Raw genomic sequence first — 14,478 nt, forward strand, 5'->3', positions numbered from 1 at the left:
CCCCTTCAATGGGTTCCCAATCTATCAGAACAGATTTGAAAAATTCAGAAATTAGAATTCTTACTAGAATTTCCCAATTTAATTATAATGGGGAATTCTGTCTTAACATAAAGTAATATTTCTGCATCAGATCTAATGCTTGATAGAAGACAAGAAGAAGAAACAATTTGTCTGCAGCCTGAAAAAAACATAATGAAGCAATGGACAATTGTCTAAATATGGTCATTATCTACAATTAGAGATATAAGATGTCTAAAATTATAGCATCATTATACATATAACCAAGCAAAGTTTGGATAAAAATTAGTATAAATATAAACATCGAAATCTAGTACCATCTCTTTCTCTTTCACTTTCCGGCCTTGCTCTTGGTCCAGTATCTGACCAATCTCCTCTTAATCGCAAACGTTTGACAGGAGGCTGCCGTAACTAAAGAAAAAAAGCAAGGAAATTATAGATGCAAACATTATATTCTATTTAGTTAAAAATATGAGATAAAGTTAAAATTCTTGCACTGTTATTGTCTTATTTTTATCAGCATGGACAAACCTTCAACCATAATTTGGTTTAGGAAGAAAGGCAGAAAACTAATACTGTCATTATATATAAATGGACTACTTTACATATCTGGAGGAGTTTGAGAATGATAAGTGGGATTTTTAATTTTTTTTTCTTTTTAGTATCAGAGTCCAGGAATAACAAACTGATGCACTTTTTTTAAACTTTCAGAATCCCTAATTTTTAATTCTATTAGTTGGTATTTATGGCATTACATTTTAAATCATCAAGAGGACCACATTGCTTAAATCTATGCCACAACATGGATGCCTTTTCAATCTTTCTTCATGTTAAAAAAATATGCCATAAGGTACAGATATACATAGTGGACTGTGTGTTTGAAAGAAGTAAGTGAAGTGTGGAATTATTTAGATTAACATTTAGTAAAAATAGAGATCTGGCTACAGTATTATATGCTCCCTTCCCTCAATCTCTCTCTTACCCAGAGGATACTGCCTTTTTTCTTCAAATCTCAGAGAAAGAATATTTGAACTAGGTATAATGTCATGCTTCCTGACCTGGACTTGGCAATAAATCAAAAATCTCCTGAAACATCACCATTTACTTTGAATCCTTGGCTTGAAGATTGGCAAAAGATTCACAAATAAGGTTTAGCTAGATTAAAATGAAGATAAGAATAAAGCTGTAGAAACAACGAACTGCCCACTTCTAGTAAAAAGAAGTAAAAAAAAATTAAACTTGTGATTTCTTCCTTTCACTTTTCCAGATATAAGTTGTTGCTTGTTTACATAACAGCCATCGTAGCTTGCAAACTGCTCATTCCCACCTCAGCCCTTACACTTCATAACAATCAGGTTAACTTCTTAAGGATTGTTGATTTAACATTAAACCCTAATATAGTTTCAACTTGCTTTTAGATAATGAGTATCAGCTATACTTGACTTGGGATAAGTATCTCACTAATCGACAGGCAAAACTTGGTTGAGAAAGCAGAAATAGCAGGAAATGACCAGGTAATGCTGAAACTTTTGATTTTAGTAAACTCAAAGAAATGATAAATAGGACTCTATGACATGGGAAACTAACAGGAAAAGGACTTCAATGTGGGCAGAAGTTTCTGAAAGTACAAATGTACAGTATATAACTCCAACAAGGAGAAAAAAAATGGAGGATAATAAAAGATGCCAATGTGGCTTCATAAAACAGTGAAGCTCTAAAAACAAAAAACAGGACACAGAAATAGATAATCAGTCCAGAAAGTAAGAATACCACAGATTTCCCAGAAAGGAAGTTTAGCAAAAGATGCCAAGAGTAACAAAAAGGTCTTTACAGATGATCAAAATAAAAGGAAAAGAATTAGAACACTAGCAGCTTGGTGAAGAAGGGAATTGCTATCCAATAAAAATTAAGCAACCAGTCTGCATCAATGGCTGTTTACAGCATCCTGTAGTCATATAAACATGATTTTTTTGTCAGAAATTGTGAGTTGAGATGGGTGGCTATAGAAACCAAATAAAAAAAATAAATAAATCAGCATTTACTTCTAGTTTCCAACATAAAAATGTCCATTGCAGACCCATTTCCTCAACAACCACAAAAAAATGTTGAAAATCGGGTTTCTTATGTGATGACCCACTTAACAACAGGTATAACTTAATTATGGTTATAAATTGAAGATTACCTGTATGCAATTGCTAATCCTTTGAGAAGATGTTTCCCTTCCCATTGTATATATGTACACATACACATGAGAGCCTGATACTTAAAATAATGCAATTTCATAAGTGAATGTTTATCTTTTGCTACAGATAATTATTCAAAATTTGCCATTAAAATTTTTTAGTTTTCTATTTAGAAGACACAATGTACTCTATAGGAATATTTTTACATATCGACTCATCAATGTTGTACAAAACCTAGTGGAACCTACTCAAATACAAGAGCATGTGATTGTAGTGTTAATAATTTTAACTCTGATATTTAAAATTTTCAATCTAATAATAACTTTACATACACAGGGCAGAACATGTTTTTAGTAAAGTAGTATTGATGGATTTTAACAAGCAGTGCCTGACAAATTCTTCATGATGCTATTTATGTTCAGGGAAACAATGTTATCAACACAGAGACACTTCTCTATTACTTGAATAGGATTTTAATACTTGTAAGGAACCCACAGATTTTTTGCAGTCAAGGAATGGAATGGGAGCTCTAGACAATCAGTTTACATATGCCAAAAAATCAGAAATGTCTTAAGTGTAGTTGCAATTTCCCTATGATTTAATAACAACCAATTCAGATTTTGCTGTGTGATAGCATAGTGCTATATGCTTCAAACCAAGATGTACTTTAAACATTGAATAAACACAGCAGTATTACTATTCAATAAAGTGATCTCTGTTTTTCAAGTTTGTGTGGAAAGTTCAAATGCTCCTTCTGAATCATTTTCAAATGTGTACATAGCTCTAATAATCAGCTAAAAAATAGATTGTCTGTTGTACTCTAAAACAAGAAAAGCAAACCTGTCACATCTCATCTGCTATTTGTTACAAACATTTGTCTATTGACATATCAACAGACTTTAGAGGGTTTACAGCAAGCAAACAGTTCAGCCAAAACAATTCAAACCATGTAATACCAATTCAAAATATATTAAATAAAAACAATTGGAACACATATAAAATGTAAACACTAAAAACACTAAAAAACAACAACAAAGGGAAACTAAACATTATTTAGTTTACAACTATCTCACAGAATAAACACAAATTTACTGCTTTTCTGAGATTCAAAGTGTGGGAATCAGTTAGATATCCAAGGCAAACTGTTCCTTAATAATGGAACAACCACAAAGATCTGTCTCCTGGGTTCCAATCTTACCTCTCATGAGAAAGAACCCAAAGCATCCTTTTGATAACACTATATACCATCAAGAGCCTATATGCTCTTGATGGGGAAAAAGCAAACCTTATAGATTAAGATCTGAACTGTGAATTTCATTCAAAATCTTATTTTTATCAATGCAGTGCTTGAAATGCAGTGATTGTTAAAGCTGCTCTTACTGATCAGAAAATGGACAGATACATTCTGTTCCCACTGTATTTTCTAAGTGTTCTGCACAGGAAGACTCAAATACAGGTAGTCCTTGATTTACAAGAATAATTGAGCCCCAAATTTCTGTTGTTAAGCAAGATAGTTGTTAAGTGAGTTTTGCCCCATTTTATGACCTTTCTTACCACAGTTGTGAAATGAATCACTGCAATTGTTAAGTTAGTAACATCTTGTTAAGTGAATCTGACTTCCACATTGACTTTGCTTGTCAGCAGGTCACAAAAGTTGATCACATGATCCTGGGACACTGGCAACCATCATAAACACATGCCAGTTGCGAAGCATCCAAATTTTGATCATGTGACAACCCCCAGGATGCTGCAACAGTTGGAAGTGTGAAAAACGGTCCTAAATCACTTTTTTCACTGTACTGGTCATTAAATGAATACAATTGTTTGAGGACTACCAGTAGAGCATGTTGCAAATGTCAAATTCATAGATGATATGGATATGAATCATGTAGTCATTTTCTGAATAGCAAGCAATGTTTATAAATAAAAACTGCCCTATATATGAATATTTATTGAATGCAAACTTCCCTTGCTTAATGTTAGATCTAGGTGTCCTGAAACGTTTGCATAAAAATGAATTCATTTATTGTTGGTACAAAAGAAAAAAGAGGGTTGCAGGGCATGATATCAAATTTGTAACTCAAATGCATTGATGAATGTGCTTATCAATAGCACCCATTCTTAAAAGCACTACATTATTCAAACATGTTTTTCTCCTTGTCTCAAATTCTACATATAGTGAAACATCTTTTCCATGTTTTCTACCATTGGATTTCTTGTGTATGTGGTTATCATGACAAAAAGACCAAATGCATTACAATACTAAAACTTTTGTTAGGCCTTGTTTTGCTATGCTGCATTCTGTAGAATTGCCCAGGTTAAAAGCCTGTTTACCAGCTTTGGCACACTATAGTGTGCCCAAATTTCTTTCTTATGTCAGACAAGTCCTTTTGTGTAAAGGGTTGACAACTCTTTTGTCTCCATAGTAATGGTAGTAGTGATTACAAGTATGGGATTAAATGGGAGATGAAATACACAATTAGAATGACTATACAACATGATGGTAAATATGTGAGTGAGGGCAAAAAAAAATGCTGATGGAAAGCTAAGCAGTTTTGGCAACAAGTTTGTGATGTTTTTAGACCTTTGGTGCAAATTAACTTTCTAGCATAAATTGCATAATAACTTCCTTTTGTTGTTTTTGCATAAAAAGAATGCATGCAAGAAAAAATAAGAGAAAATAACAAAACAAAAGCAATGAAAATTCATGTAAGTGAAAAAAATATAGGTAGCACAATGTTATACTTGTTATAGTCAGTAAACTTCCTTATATTAAAACTACAGTATTGGGCTGTAGTCCAGCATAGGTCAAATCATTCAGTGTTGCAATTGTTCATAGCAAATTTAAAATATTTAGTTCAGAAAGGAAGCATCAGAATTTTAAAAACAAGAAACAGCAATCTACTTGCATTTTTTCTTATATGCTGCCTAAAGTTACATAGTTGGGCAGTCATTTAAATGCTTAAACAAACTTGTTTTATTCTAATACTGAAATTTTAGCCAATATTTTTGTTCACGGGTTTCCTTTAATATGATTTTGTCAGAATCTCTAACAAAACTATGTATCTGACATTGATCATTTATTAAATATTTCATTTTTTAAAATACTGCCTAAATTACATACATGATATAACAATTGTGGTTTAAGAGAAGTATTTTTTAAAATATAGCTGATTATCTTGACATCAAATCAGCACTATGGAAAGCTTACCTCTTCTCTTCGCTCTTCTGCAGAAGGAACTTTCAATTCTCTAGCTGTATCATCCTTAGGATCAAATAGGTATATATAGTCTGAAGAATAGCTCACAAGAATTTCTTGTCCATCTTCACTGTAGCAGAGAGATGTTACCCTACAGGATTTATTATTAAGATGAGGAGGAACAAAACGTGCCACCAATCCGGTAGTACCCCTGCCTGCATAATTACCTACATGAAAAAAACAACAACAGCTGAAAACATTCTCCATTGCTCAAATGCAAAACAGCATATCCACATCTGGCTAGTGCTCATGTGAAATGAAGAGACTTTTTACTGGAAAAATATGCAGCTTGCAAGAAAAATAAAACCTTTTTTTACTTATCTCAAAGAAGCAGTTTCTCACCAGAAACACAACAAAGCCAACAGTTGAGTATGGAGAAATCTGAACAGCCAACTATTATAGGGTGTTGTACTATGTTGACAAGTTGGGAAAATTTAGATTTGATGGGCCAGGGAAGGTATGTCAAGAATCACTGAGTGAGCTGTTTCAGGGAATTTAGTTCAAGTCTCAAGTAGCCTGTTCATAGTTTTGGAAGATTGCCCGTGACCTCAGCCTCAGACTCCACTGATAAAAGCCAGGTCTGTTTGTAATAAAACTGCATTTGCTCATCACTTGGTTATGGACAAGCAAGCAAAAATGACATGTTCAAAATTTTCTTCCTATCAGTGGTAGTGTAGAGTAAAATGAAATCAAGATCAGTAAAAAATAATAAAATTGGTTACAGTTCAATTGGTTGATCAGTCAGATCAATCAATAAACATCTAAATGTCCACTCAAGCTTAATAATAACCCCCCAGAAGGCCCTTTCAATCCTCTTCCCCAAAAACCCTAAATCCTAGCTTCCCCTCTTCCTCATATTAAATTATTTTGTACACAGCAATCTTTGACTTCTTCATGATTGCAATGGCCTCCAAAATATTTCCCTCCACAGCTTCAGAACATTAATTTGGACATGCCATTGCAAGAAGTCAATTCCGTTGGGTAGTATAAAGTATTTGTAATAAATTAATATATAAAATAGGAGGTTATTTATAAAATATATAAAATACATTTAATTCATAAAATCTATTTCTGAATTTAACCTATAGTTTATGTGTTTTCCATCTCAAAGTGGAAGGAAACTATATTAAAAAAAATTAGCAATTGTAGAAAACAAAAACAAAAAACCTAAAACAAGAAAAGCCCGTATTTGTTCTAAAGCTGCTCTAATCAAAAAATTAACAGAACCATGAAGTTTAGTATTTAAACCATTAAACAACAACTAAAACTAGTTTTTTAAAAAATATTTCTACATTTATTTCTCATGACTGCTCAAAAATAAAAAGAAAAAAATATTGTTGATGGGCATACAATTTCTTCCTTAAGCTATTCTCTTTTACATCAAACCTAAAACCTATTTTCTTTGGAGTTCAAAAATTAGTTTGGAAATTAGTGGAAACCCAGTCAACGGAGGCATAAAATAATAACCACAGAGTTGGAAGAGACCTTGGAGTTCTTCTAGTCCAACGTCCTGCTCAGGCAGGAAACCCTATACTATTTTAGACAAATGGTTGTCCAATCTCTTCTTAAAAACTTCCAGTGTTGGAGCATTCACAACTACTGGAGGTAAGTGGTTCCACTGATTAATTGTTCTGCCAGGAAATTTCCCTAGTTCTAGCTTGCTTCTCTCCTTGATTAGTTTTCATCCATTGCTTCTTGTTCTGCCTTCAGGTGCCTTGGAGAATAGATCGATTCCATCTTCTTTGTGGCAGTCCTTTAGATATTGAAATACTGCTATCATGTCACCCCTAGTCCTTTTCATTAAACTGGACATACTCAATTTCAGCAACCATTCTTTATATGTTTTAGCCTCTAGTCCCCTAATCATCTTTGTTGCTTTTCTCTGTACTCTTTCCAGAGTCTCAACATCTTTTTCATAATGTGGTGATTAAAACTGGATGCAGCATTACAAGAGTGGTTTTACCAAGGCATTATAAAGTAGTATTATCACTTCATCTTGATTCTATCCCTCTTTTAATGCAGCATAGGATTGCATTGGCTTTTTTGGCAGCTGCAGCTCACTGCTGGCTCATATTTAAGTGATTGTTCACTAGGGCTCCAAGATCCCTCTCACAGTTACTACTTTGAGCCAGGTACCACCTATACTATACCTGTGCATTTGGTTTTTCTTGTCTAAATATAGAACCTTACTTTCTTCACTACTGAATTTTATTTTGTTAGATAGGGTGCACAAATCCCATTTAAATAAACAGTTAGAATGTCAATACTTTTCAGTCCAAATTGCAAGAAAATACTGGGAACACCTTTAACAGACTTTGGTATTATTTTAAAATAGTAGTATTCTGAATATTATGAGCTGTTATGAATATAAACGAATACTATAGACAAAATATTTTGCATTACATAAATTCATTGGAAATTCACATCCAATATACCTCAGTCATGTATTCAAAATTGAGATATATATATATATATCATGTCATGCTTGCATCATCATACCTGTTGCTCGTGTGCCAAGCATGCGTCGATCATAAATTCTTACTGAACTATCAGAACAGCCAACTGCAAGGTAATATGGTATTGGTGGGCAGATGGCTACAGATGTGGCAGCTCTCCTACAATTGATTAAAATATCCTAGGGAAAAAAAGAGGAAATACTGCATTTATTTGAAAAGCTCACACAAATATTGTATTATCTTAGCTATGACTACAATACAAAATTAACTTGGGATCACTAATTTAAGACAAGCTATGTCTGTCTCTCATTAAAATAGACTTTAATCATTGAAAAGCAGACAAGAATAAAGTTCCCAGACCGAGACCAGACCTCAAAAACAGTGTCAGTGTGTGTGTGTGTGTGTGTGTGTGTGTGTGTGTGTGTGTGCACAATTTATTAAACAAATTTATACAGCCACCGATCTCACCAAAAATGATTCTGGGTGGCAGAAAACCCCCCAGATAAAACAAGAAATGTAAAAACAACAGATATAAAATATAAAAATTCATATTAATAAATATCATAAAAAATAATAGAAGGGACAATAAAAATGCCCACTTAACAATTGAGATCTCTAAGAAAGTTTCCATTTTCCTAGGTTGACAACAGGGCTGACAACATAACCAGGTTTTGGGAGCCTTTCAAAATATCAAAATATAGCAGTTTCCAATCATCATTATCTCTCTACGTTTAGATTTTCTTGGGGGGGTGGGGGGGAAGAAAAAGACCAGAAAATATATGAAAGGAGGCAGGTATTGTATAACTTAGTTTAGAAAAATTGGCTAAATTGGTTTTACATACAAATAATTGGATAGAAATATCAAGACAATTAGGGTACAAGTAAATAAATAGCTAAATATAGAAGTGCAAAACTGGTAATAGTGTGTAAAGAAGTAAAGTAAAGACGACTGAAATCATACCTGACTCCTTTGATCAGCATATTTATTTTAAAAATAAGTATTATATACTCTATTTTATCAAATGAAGTGTTAGTTATCTCTTTCCATTCTAGGTAAATCTTATGTTCTATTTATATTAGTAAAGGGCACTCCTGAAAAAATTGCAAAATCAAGTAATTTATTAAATGTGAGACTAAATCCAAATACTTGTTTCACCAATAAGAGTTTTTCCCTATTCAATAAGAGTTCTGTTAGATCAGCCCTAAATATCAGGTTATTGTTTACATTTACATAACTTGGTTATGTATCTTGGACTCCTTTCCAGAATTTCTACAGCCAGCACCAAGTAAATCAAGTTCTGAACTTAATGTGATACTTCATGTCTGTAACAAATTTCTCTTACATCTTTACAGTCTTCTTTTGTACAACTTGTCCTGATTCTTGTATCAAACCATCTTACAGTACCATCTTCTCCACAAGACAAAAATGTGTAGGGATCATTTGGGACTGTCATGATCTACAAAGTAAACATAAGTTGAATTAAAAATTGCAGGAATAGTTGCCTTAAAAAACTAAGGTTAAAATCCAAAAATTGCATAAACTGTACCTATATAATCTTCTTATATAATGAAAATTAATTAATATATAATTAATAGTTAATATAAGAAATTGAATTTGGTCTTGAATTATATAATCAGAATACAATTAGAAGGAAAATACTGAGTAGCATTTGAAGCCTTTTTGACACAGACTGTATTTGATATATCCATTCAATAGTGGATTGAAAATAGATTTCCAACTATTTATATGCATTGGTCTGTTCTATTTGCAAGTCACTGAAGTTTCACTTATGATCACAATTTGCATAAGTATTTAATTAATACTCATGTCTGTATAGTAACAAGGTATTGTATTGTAGTACCTCATATGTAGTTCCATAGTGGCAAGTAAATTGGCACTGTCTGTTGGTTTCAGCATCTTGTTCAATATTAGTATAAAAAATGACACCATCTCCAGAACAGGATATTATTTGCTTATCATTGGTGCATGGTAAAAATTTTGCGCTAAAAATATTTGCCCTGTGTCCTGAGCGAATAGTTGTTAATACCTAGGAAACAAGATTAACATTTTTATTAGGCTATTAATAAAGGATAATTCATGTCTACTTTTTCTATCATTACCCCATCTATCCACCAAAATCACTTAATTATGATTCCACTTTATATTTATAATTGATTATTTCTGACATGTTGAGAGTCTCCAAATCAGCCAATTAATTTCACAGCTATAGAAGAATCTGACCATTGCATTAATACAATACTTACACGCTAGCATGACAGGGAGTAGTAGAAAAAGAAATAGGAGAAATTCATATGATCTTGCCGTATTTTTGTGAGATTGGTGGACAATAGGTTTTGCATCAATCATTTTATTGAGGACAGATAAAATATTTTGAAAGCATATAGGATACATGATACATATATTATCAAAAACAAATATTTCTAATAGCATTTGAACAAATGAAGAAAAACAATTGGCTACCTTACCTTTCTACTATATGGATTAGTAATTACAAGATTAGTATCATCAGATCCAGATAGAATATATTCTCCTGTATCATTCCAGCATATTGTATTCACCTGTGAATAAATATTTACTAGCTACATTAATTGTGAAGAGTTTTAAAAAATACATATAAAAATATTAAAAGTACTGTATTTAATTTGGCCACAGCAAAATATTAATGATTAATAAATAAAATATTGCAAGATCCTTGGTTTGGCCTCACATTATTAACATGACTATTTTTCTGAAAACCGAAGCCACCAAAAAATAAGATGAATCCTCTCAACTTTAATAATTAATTCCCAATATAAATGAATAAAGAAAATTCTAATTTAAATGTGAATGAAGATTTAGCTGAACATGTGGAATAAGCTAGATCTAGGAAATGTACTCTGCATATGGAAATATTGTTTCCAATAGAAAATGTATACAGCATGGTTGAATTGTAGAATCCTTGTTGCTTTTTGGGTTTTGCTTGCAGACATATTATTAACTAGGTAACCTCATCAGTGCTTGTTACTGTAGAATTTGCTCTGTTTCTATAAAATAGCTTGCCCTGGCAGTGTTGGTGGAGGTGTGGTTTTCTCCTTGATAGTTCCTTGAATAGGATATTGTTTTCTGCTTGATTGTTTGACTTATCTTAATCCATACTTATCTGGGGGTTGATTACTAAAGAGAATGTGTTCTGATCTTTTTCTTTTCTTCTTAGCTTTTTCCTGTCTCTTTTGGATGGTACGTAAATGTGGTTTATCCCTATGTGTCTGCTGATGGCTGATTTGTCTGAATGCAAAGTTTTCAGAACACCTAGAACACCAGAACAACTAGACACAAGAACAGTTTTTTTCCTGAACGCCATCATTCTGCTAAACAAATAATTCCCTCAACACTGTCAAACTATTCACTAAATCTGCACTACTATTAATCTTCTCATCGTTCCTATCACCCATCTCCTCCCACTTATGACTGCATGACTGTAACTTTGTTGCTTGTATCCTTACGATTTATATTGATATTGTTTCCTGATTGCTTATTTGTACCCTATGACTATCGTTAAATGTTGTACCTTATGATTCTTGATGAACGTATCTTTTCTTTTATGTACACTGAGAGCTTATGCACCAAGACAAATTCCTTGTATGTCCAATCACACTTGGCCAATAAAAATTCTATTCTATTATATTATATGCAAAGTTTTCAGGAACTCCCTAGTGTTTTAGATTTAGCCTGATCTATATTGTCTATGGAGATTCTCAGACATCCAGCTCATGATTGTCCCAAAGGTGCTTTTTCAAGAAGCAACTGGACTTTCTGGTTTTTCTTTGAAAGATTTCGCTTCTCATTCAAGAAGCTTCTTCACCTCTGAAGAAGCTTCTTGGATGAGAAGTGAAACATCCAGTTGCCTCTTGAAAAAGCACCTTTGGGACCTGGTCTATATTGTTTAAGTCAATACAGGTAGTTCTTGACTCATGGCCACAATTGGGACTAGAATTTCTGCTTCTAAGCAAGGTGATTGTTAAGTCAGTCGTACTTGATTTTACAACTTTTTTTGCCATGGTTGTTAAATCACTGCAGCCATTAAGTAAATCCAGCTTTCCACATTTATTTTGTTAGAAGCTTGGGAAGTTTGCAAATGGTGACCACATGATCCTAGGACACTGCAAGTGTCCCAGATGCATGCCAGTTGCTAAGCACCTGAATTTAATCAGTGCAGTTGTAAGTTTAAACAATTGGTAAATGAATGTCAAGGACTACCTGTATTGACTTAATACTTAATATGTAAAATAAACAATATTGTTTAAATCAGTATAAACAACTGCTCATTTCTTACAGATCGCCTATGCATGTGACCATAGGGGCGCTTCAACTGCTCACACTCGCTTATCTCATTGACCATTTGTGCCCTTTTGGCTGCCCTCCACAGTGCCACTTCTCAACAGGGGCTGAAGTAGAGGTCCAGAGCCTTCAGCAGCCTCAACCAGCCATCACTGTCCCAAGTCTCTACTTAGTCCTAGTGCTATTGCTGCCACCACTGTAGAATGTTGTCTCAAGCCTTGCATTGCAGTCAGCCACCCCAGCATCAAGTGCAAAGCCACAGCCATCTCTGCCAGCCTTTACTTCACAGACCCTGCCATACCCAGCCAAGTTTCACCATCTTCCTCGCACTGCTGGCAAGACATGCCTGGCCTGGTCATGTGTTAGGTAGCAGCTGGCTGCACTAGGTCTTTCCAAAGCCGCTTGCATGTTCTCCAAATAACATGCGTCAATCTTGCAATGCAGAGCACCAGGGCCAGTGGGCACAGAACATCAAGGCCAACAGGTGGCAAAGATGGCAGACCAGCAGGGCAGAGTTCAGGGTGGCAGAGTCAATGAGCATAAGGCAGCAGGGGCAACAAGTGCAAGGCAGCAGGCCAAAAGGAACGTGGGTGGATAGGGCCAGCAGGTTGAGCAAAGTGTAGGGTGACAAGAGGAGCAGAAACAATATAGTGCCAGGAGGCCAAAAGGGCAGAGATGGGAAAGAAAATAGAATGTTCATTTCCAAACAAAGCCTTTCTTTCACTATATGAAATTGTTTGCAACTATCTTATTAAGTTAACTAAATTTGCATGCTACTGTGCTTGTCCATTTATGCAACAGATACTTTTGAATAACAGAGTACTCTTTACTCTGGAGATCCCTGCCTACTCTACATATCTGCCCCTCATATTCTTATCTGGAGGGAAGTTTGGAAGCGTATAATTAGTTCCTATTTAAAATGAGAATTTTAAAAGTGTTTAAAAATTTAAAAGGAACAAGAAATCACTTACACAGCCATCATGCACATTCAATGTTGCTTCAAGTTTTAATCTTTGGATAAATTCTCTTCTCCCTGGGAAAAAAAATACCGGAAGATTAACTGACATATCTTAATATTTACAAAAACCCAATGAAAAACTCCCTGGCTCTCTGTTTTCTGTGGCAGGTATTGTATTGTATGTAGACCCAAGATTATTAAACAACAATATTTAGAGACTGGGAATTTGATTTCCTGGATAATAGATAAGCATTTATTCAGCCCAATCAGCCAAGCAGGCAAAGAGTTATTCAACAAGCATTTAGTCAGAAATATATACTCTACCATTACACATTCAATATGTCAAAGGGAAAACTCAACTACCCCCAAATTTGAGTAAATTTCCCCACTGCCCTCAGCATATGAAAGTTTACTATGATGACTTTTCCTTGGGGAGTAATACATCCCTATTCCCTCCTCTTGTTTCATCTGTGAGGGCAAAAATGAACACTTCTGGGAGAGTGAACTGCTGTTGTTTTAAGAGTACCACCAATTGAAATGATAATCAAATACCTAGTATGGATTTTTTTAAAAAAACATAATACTAATGGAAAAATAAAGAAAAAAAATAAGAATAATAAAGAAAAATATAAATAATAAAAATAAAGAAAAGATAAAGAACATATTGTTTTTCAATCCAGTAATATGTATATATTCAGAATGAATGTAGGCAAACTTAGGCAAGAGATCAGCTAAGGAAATGATATAAATACAGGTCTATATATTTATTTATGGATGAGTCAATTCTTACATAAGTATCAGATTTTGAAATTCTTCCATGAATGTATACAAATTAATTATGGATTAGGGCAGTATTCTTTTTAGTTTCCATTTATAAAGGATACAGAGATATAAACATTGGAAATAGAAGAATTGCCAATACTATATCCAGCTTACCTTCACTACCACAAATGCAAGTCAAATGTCACATTCTACTTTGAGCACATTGTTGTGATCATTGCCCAAAACATTTCATTGCTAGGGCTGATCCAGTGCATTTCAGTCTGCCAAGGGAAAACTTTTAATTTTTGAGAGATTTAATACATACATAAAAAAGTCTACCTGCCATTTAGTTGAGAGAACATGAAACTAGCCTATAAGTGCTTGAACAGACTTGGAAGATAAGGTACCTAGGGAAGTACAAATCAGTTCATAACTGAAATGTTTCAGTTATAGTCAGTATAAAACCGTCTATAATATGCTTCTACATATTTTTTATAATTGTA

The 14,478-nt window shown here is 33.7% G+C and overlaps 1 protein-coding gene across 16 annotated transcripts in view; it reads right to left on the bottom strand.

Annotated features, from left to right (window-relative positions):
* Positions 1 to 14,478, bottom strand: part of DCAF6 (DDB1 and CUL4 associated factor 6) — a 58,119-nt gene that overhangs the window by 36,814 nt on the left and 6,827 nt on the right. For all 16 annotated transcript variants that reach the window (XM_087894963.1, XM_034413788.2, XM_087894969.1 and 13 more), the window contains exons 2-8: positions 13,227 to 13,288; positions 10,404 to 10,496; positions 9,779 to 9,964; positions 9,260 to 9,373; positions 7,960 to 8,095; positions 5,413 to 5,627; positions 336 to 429 (exon numbers count right to left, since the gene is read on the bottom strand). In XM_087894963.1, the coding sequence (XP_087751089.1) occupies positions 336 to 429; positions 5,413 to 5,627; positions 7,960 to 8,095; positions 9,260 to 9,373; positions 9,779 to 9,964; positions 10,404 to 10,496; positions 13,227 to 13,288 (900 nt within the window). The remainder of the gene's footprint in view (positions 1 to 335; positions 430 to 5,412; positions 5,628 to 7,959; positions 8,096 to 9,259; positions 9,374 to 9,778; positions 9,965 to 10,403; positions 10,497 to 13,226; positions 13,289 to 14,478) is intronic.

The sequence above is a fragment of the Pantherophis guttatus genome, chromosome 5 (assembly GCF_059756535.1).
Source record: "Pantherophis guttatus breed Tessera chromosome 5, ASM5975653v1, whole genome shotgun sequence".
Lineage (NCBI taxonomy): Eukaryota > Metazoa > Chordata > Lepidosauria > Squamata > Colubridae > Pantherophis > Pantherophis guttatus.